This window comes from Rhinolophus ferrumequinum, chromosome 21 (genome assembly GCF_004115265.2).
Source record: "Rhinolophus ferrumequinum isolate MPI-CBG mRhiFer1 chromosome 21, mRhiFer1_v1.p, whole genome shotgun sequence".
NCBI lineage: Eukaryota > Metazoa > Chordata > Mammalia > Chiroptera > Rhinolophidae > Rhinolophus > Rhinolophus ferrumequinum.
Genome location: NC_046304.1, coordinates 15064635 through 15070828, shown reverse-complemented (window position 1 = coordinate 15070828; position 6194 = coordinate 15064635). Strand labels below are relative to the sequence as shown.

The window sequence follows — 6194 nt, the reverse complement described above, 5'->3', positions numbered from 1 at the left end:
CTATGTTCAATAGAAGCGGAGATAGTGGGCAACCTTGCCTTGTTCCTGATCTTAGGGGGAATGGTTTTTGTCATATATGGCCTTTATTATGTTGAGATATGATCCCTCTATTCCCACTTTCTTAAGGGTTTTTATCATAAATGGCTGTGGGATTTTATCAAATGCTTTTTCTGCATCTATTGATATGATCATGTGATTTTTATTTTTCATTTTGTTGATGTGGTGTATCACATTAATTGATTTGCGGATGTTGAACCACCCTTGCATACCAGGGATGAATCCCACTTGATCATGGTGTATGATCTTTTTAATGTATTGCTGAATTCTGTTCGCTAATATTTTGTTGAGGATTTTTGCATCTATGTTCATTAGAGATATCGGCCTGTAGTTTTCTTTTTTTGTGGTGTCTTTGTCTGCTTTTGGGATCAGGGTGAGAGTGGCTTCGTAAAAAGTGTTTGGGAGTCTTCCTTCCTTCTGGATTTTTTGGAAGAGCTTGAGGAGAATAGGTGATAATTCTTTTTTGAACGTTTTGTAAAATTCACCTGTAAAGCCATCTGGTCCAGGGCTTTTGTTTGTTGGGAGACTGTTGATTACTGATTCAATTTCCGTGGTGGTAATCAGTCTATTCAGGTTTTCTGTTTCTTCTTGAGTTAGCCTTGGAAGGTTGTACGCCTCTAGAAAATTGTCCATTTCTTCCAGATTGTCAAATTTGTTGGCATATAGTTGCTCATAGTAACTTCTTAAAACTTTTTGTATTTCTGTGGTGTCCGTTGTCACTTCTCCTCTTTCATTTCTGATTTTATTAATTTGGGTCCTCTCTCTCTTTTTTTTTAATGAGTCTGGCTAAAGGTTTGTCGATTTTGTTTATCTTCTCTAAGAACCAACTCTTGGATTCACTGATCTTTTGTATTGTTTTTCTGATTTCTATTTCATTTATTTCTGCTCTGATCTTTATTATCTCCTTCCTTGTGCTCCCTTTGGGCTTATTTTGCTGTTCTTTTTCCAAATCCCTTAAGTGTGAAGATAAACTGTTGATTAGTGATGTTTCTTGTTTATATAGGTAGGCCTGCAAAGCTATGAATTTCCCTCTTAGGACTGTTTTCGCGGCATCCCATAGATTTTGTGTCATCGTGTTTCCATTTTCGTTTGTCTCGAGGTATCTTTTGATTTCTTCCTTGATCTCCTGCTTGACCCATTCATTATTTAGTAATAAGTTATTCAGCCTCCATGAATTGGTGAGTCTTCCAGTTTTTTTTCCTGTAGTTCATTTCTAATTTCATAGCATTGTGATCAGAGAAGACAATTGGTATGATTTCAATTTTCTTAAATTTATCAAGACTTGTTTTGTGGCCTAACATATGGTCTATCTTGGAAAATGTTCCATGTGCGCTTGAGAAAAACGTGTATTTTGCAGCATTGGGGTGAAATGTTCTGAAAATATCGATTAAATCCAAGTGGTCCAATGTATCATTTAAGGCTGTTGTTTCCATATTGATTTTCTGTCTGGAAGACCTGTCCCTTGTTGTCAGAGGTGTGTTGAAGTCTCCTACTATGATAGTGTTACTGTTGATCTCTGTCTTTATGTCAGTCAGTACCTGTTTTATGTATTTAGGTGCTCCTATGTTGGGTGCATAGATGTTTACTAGGGTTATGTACTCTTGTCGGATCGATCCCTTTATTATTATATAGTGCCCATCTTTATCTTTTAATATGTTCTTCATTTTAAAGTCTATTTTGTCAGATATAAGGATTGCAACTCCAGCTTTTTTCTCGTTTCCATTTGCATGAAATATCTTACTCCAACCCTTCACTTTCAGCCTGTGTGTGTCTTTTGTTCTGAGGTGAGTCTCTTGTATACAGCATATACAAGGGTCTTGCTTTCTTATCCAGTCAGCCACCCTATGTCTCTTGATTGGAGCATTTAATCCATTTACATTTAAAGTGATTATTGATAGGTACATAGTTATTGCCATTTTTAAGTTTGTAGTTAGGTTGTTTTGATCTTTCTTCTATTTACAGAAGTCCTTTTAGTATTTCTTGCAATGCTGGCTTGGTGGTAATAAATTCCTTTAGCTTATTTTTTTCTGGAAAGCTCTTTATCTCTCCATCAACTTTAAATGATAGCCTTGCTGGATAAAGCAATCTAGGTTGTAGGCCTTTGTTTTCCATCACTTTGAGTATCTCCTGCCACTCCCTCCTGGCCTTCAATGTTTCTGTAGAAAAATCATTTGATAGTCTTATGGGAGTTCCCTTGTATGTAACCCTCTGTCTTTCTCTTGCTGCTTTTAGGATTCTCTCTTTGTCTTTAAGCTTTGCCATTTTAACTATAATGTGTCTTGGTGTGGACCTGTTTGGGTTTATCCTGGTTGGAACTCTCTGCACTTCCTGGGCTTGTATGTTGGTTTCCTTCATCAGGTTGGGGAAGTTTTTGGACATTATTACTTCAAATATGTTCTCAATCCCTTGCTTCCTCTCTTCACCTTCTGGTATTCCTATGATGCACATGTTGTTTCGCTTGATGTTATCCCAGAGGTCTCTTAAGCCATCCTCATTTTTTTTATTCTTTTTTCTTTCTGTTGTTCCGTTTGGGTGATCTCTGCTACCTTGTCTTCTAAGTCGCTGATTCGATCTTCTGCTTCATCTAACCTGCTGGTAATTCCTTCAAGTGAGTTCTTAATTTCAGTAATTGTGTTCTTTAGTTCTAACTGGTTGTTCATTGTGATTTCTACATCCTTCTTTATGTCTTCTCTAAGCTCCTTAAACACTCTTATCACCAGTGTTCTGAACTCTGCTTCATTTGGTTCCAGTTGTGGAGGTTTCTTCTGTTCTTTTATTTGGGACGTTTATCTTTGTTTCCCCATTCTGGCTGACTCTCTGTGTTTGTTTTGATGTATTAGGTAGATCCCCTAGAGTTCTTAGCTCTTGCTAGGTTATCTTATGTAGTATGTGTCCTTTATATTTGACTTGCACTACGTCGTTCTTCTCCTCTGTGTGTGTTCCAAAGGTGACTCTTGTGTTGTGTATATTGTCCTGTTCAAGAAGATCTTTAATTGCTTTTTGCTTGTGAGTAGGTGGGGTTAACTCCTGGGCTGACTCGTTGTGAGACTTGGCTCTGCCCCCCGCAGGGCGTTCTGCTGCGTGAGGATTGACCACTTAAATGTGGTTTGGCCTCTATGGGCTCTAGTGCCTGCAGAGAATTTCCTCTGGGTGTGTGACTTGTAGGTCAAACCCGGTAGTACTCTGGTTTGGTCTGGAGTTGGCCTCTGGATATGTTGAATCTTGTGCCTCTTAAGCCGGGCCCTCCTGGTCTCTGTGCTCTCCGTTCCTCCCTGGGATCCCGTGCGTGCCCGGAACTGCGAGTGCCACCGCGTTTTTCGCCAGCGCCGCTGCCGCCGCCACCGGGGGCTGGGATTTCCCCGCCACCGCCACCGCCAGCCGCGCCAAACTATAATCTACTTTTGCAAATATATGTACACATACAGAAGTGGCTGCTCGAGCAACTGGGTTGACGATGACAGCACAAATCAAGAACTAGAAAAAGGACATAGAACAGACTCAGGGAAACATAAAGAGTTTAATGTTGTGTGTGTTGAGATTGAGCTGCTCAACTCCTCAAGTGGAGATGTCCATTGGGGAGATAAGAATAATAGGTGGGATCTCGGTAGAAAGGTCTGGGCTCCAGATAGAGATGTGGAGGTCACCAAAATATACAAAAGGATGAAAGTGGTGGGTTTGGATGCCATCACTTAGAGGAGACAACTAAGTATACAAATGGACCAAGGTTGGAAACCTAATGCATGCCACAAATGGAGCTAAGAGTTTCATTTGTTTATTTGTTAGTTTTTAATCACTGGTTAACCTCTTGTTGAAGTTAAAGAAAGTAAGAAGAACCTGTAGAATCACACAGTCTGGATTCTTATATACACTCAATAATTGACACATTGTGTGACTTAGCATGTAACTGAACACCATATTTTTCAATCTGTGAAATAATAATATCTTCTATACTTTCTTAGAATTATCATGAGGCTAGAATAAAAACATTGCTATAAAATTCTCTTCTGTACTCCAAACTGTTATACCAAGAGAAGAGAAGCAACCTTCAACTTTGAACTTCTATACCTGCTTCAGATTCTTTCCCTGCTCTAAGAGAATTAAGTATTAGGGCCCCTGAGTATTCATTATTCCCAGATTAAGACAAAATATACACTTGTAGCAAAAGGGTTAGGGCAGTGAACACACAATGCAATATATAAATGATGTATTATACAACTGTACACTTTTAATCCTATTATATGATTTATTAACCAATGTCATCCCAGCAAATTTAATCAAAAAAAGTAAAAAGTAGAATCAATTGCAGGTCAGGCCAAGTCAGGAAACACAAAGTAGACAAAGTTTAATCAGAGAAGAAAAGTGGTTAACAGATAAAATACGTGAAATTTGTGTAGGGAGAGGTAAGTAGGAGCCATTTACAGGAAGCCTGGGAGGTTGAGATATTTGGATCTTATTTAGTACTGACCTAAGGTAGAGAGAATCATTAAAAAGAATGATACTACAATCAAAGCAGAGTTGTGATTTAAAAAAAAATAATATCCTGTAATGAATTAGTTAAGAATATAAAGTATGGAGGTAATTTAAAATAGTACTTCTTAAACTATGCTTTTCCAGGGTCTCCAGGGGAAGACAAAGAGGAAGGCCAAGTCAGAGGTCACAAGACTTGTTTCCCTAGTTCAGCTATGCAGTTCCAATTCATCCCTTTTACATGTTGAAAAATTATATAGTATGTCATCTTAACTGACATTTCCATGGTGAGGAAAAATATCTGGATAATAGTCTAATATTACTCATAACACACCTACTAAATAAAACTATGTGCAAAGCTCAAGTGTTACCATCATATTAACCAAAAAATATCTTTTTACGAAAGACTCTTCCCAGGGCTCCCTTCATGTCTCTGTTCCTCAGGCTGTAGATGAAGGGGTTCAGCATGGGCGTCACCACAGTGTACATCATGGACATGACAGTCTCCTTAACAGCAGAATTGTCAGCTGATGGGCATAAATAGAGAACAATAACTGTCCCATAGAATAGTGACACCACGGAGAGGTGGGAGCCACAGGTGGAGAAGGCCTTGCGGATACCCCCAGAGGAAGGAACCTTGAGGATGGAGGACAAAATTCGTGCATAAGACGTGATGATGAGTAGGAATGGGATGACAAGAATCAGACCTCCCGCGAAAAATATCACCAACTCATTAACTCGAGTGTCAGAGCATGACAGCTTCAGCAGAGCAGACATGTCACAGAAAAAGTGGGGGATCACGTTGTCTGCACAAAAACACAACCTGGCCATGAGCAGAGTGTGTAACAAGGCGTGGAAGGTGGTCAGCACCCAGGACAGCGCCCCCAGGGAGAAGCAGAGCTTGGGGCTCATGATGGTGGTGTAGTGCAGGGGGAAGCAGATGGCCACATAGCGGTCATAGGCCATGGCCACAAGGAGGAAGCTCTCCAAGTCTCCAAAAAACAGGAAGAAGTACATTTGGGTCAGACAGGCTGCGTAGGGGATGGACGGGACTTGGCTCTGCATGTTCTGCAGTAACTCGGGCATTGTGACAGAGGAGAAGCAGAGGTCAGAGAAGGACAAATTGCTGAGGAAGAAATACATGGGCGTGTGGAGGTGGGAGTCCAGCTGAATGAGCAGGATGATGAGGAGGTTCCCCAGGACGGTGGTAAGATACATGGCCAGGAACAGGGTGTAGAACAGGTCTCGTTGATCTGGTTCGATGGGCAGGCCCAGGAGGAGGAATTCTGAGACGATGCTTTGGTTTTCCGTTTTCATGTTGCTATTCTATCACCTTTTTAAAATGAAAAATAATTTGTATTAAATTGCTAGTCACAAAACAGTGACGAGGATGTGAAAAAGTATGGGAAATATAATCAATAATGTTATAATATTTATACAAAATGTCAGATGCGTACTAGGCTTTTTGGGGGATCACTTCATAAATCACATAAAAGCCTAATCACTACTCTGTACACCAAAAACTAAAGTAATATAATATTGAAAGCCAACTATAATATAAAAAATAGGTACAGTTACAATGTAAATACAATATAGGGAATATAGTCAATGGTATTGTAACAGCTATGTATGGTATCAGATGGGTAGGAAACTTGTTGGAGTGTGAAAAT

The 6194-nt window shown here is 39.7% G+C and overlaps 1 protein-coding gene across 1 annotated transcript; it reads right to left on the bottom strand.

Moving 5' to 3' along the window:
• Positions 1–4902: 4902 nt before the first annotated feature.
• Positions 4903–5682, bottom strand: LOC117012880 (olfactory receptor-like protein DTMT). The gene has a single exon (XM_033089369.1). It carries the CDS (start codon positions 5665–5667, stop codon positions 4903–4905), a length of 765 nt encoding a protein of 254 aa, XP_032945260.1. The 5' UTR covers positions 5668–5682.
• Between the last annotated feature and the right edge of the window lie 512 nt (positions 5683–6194).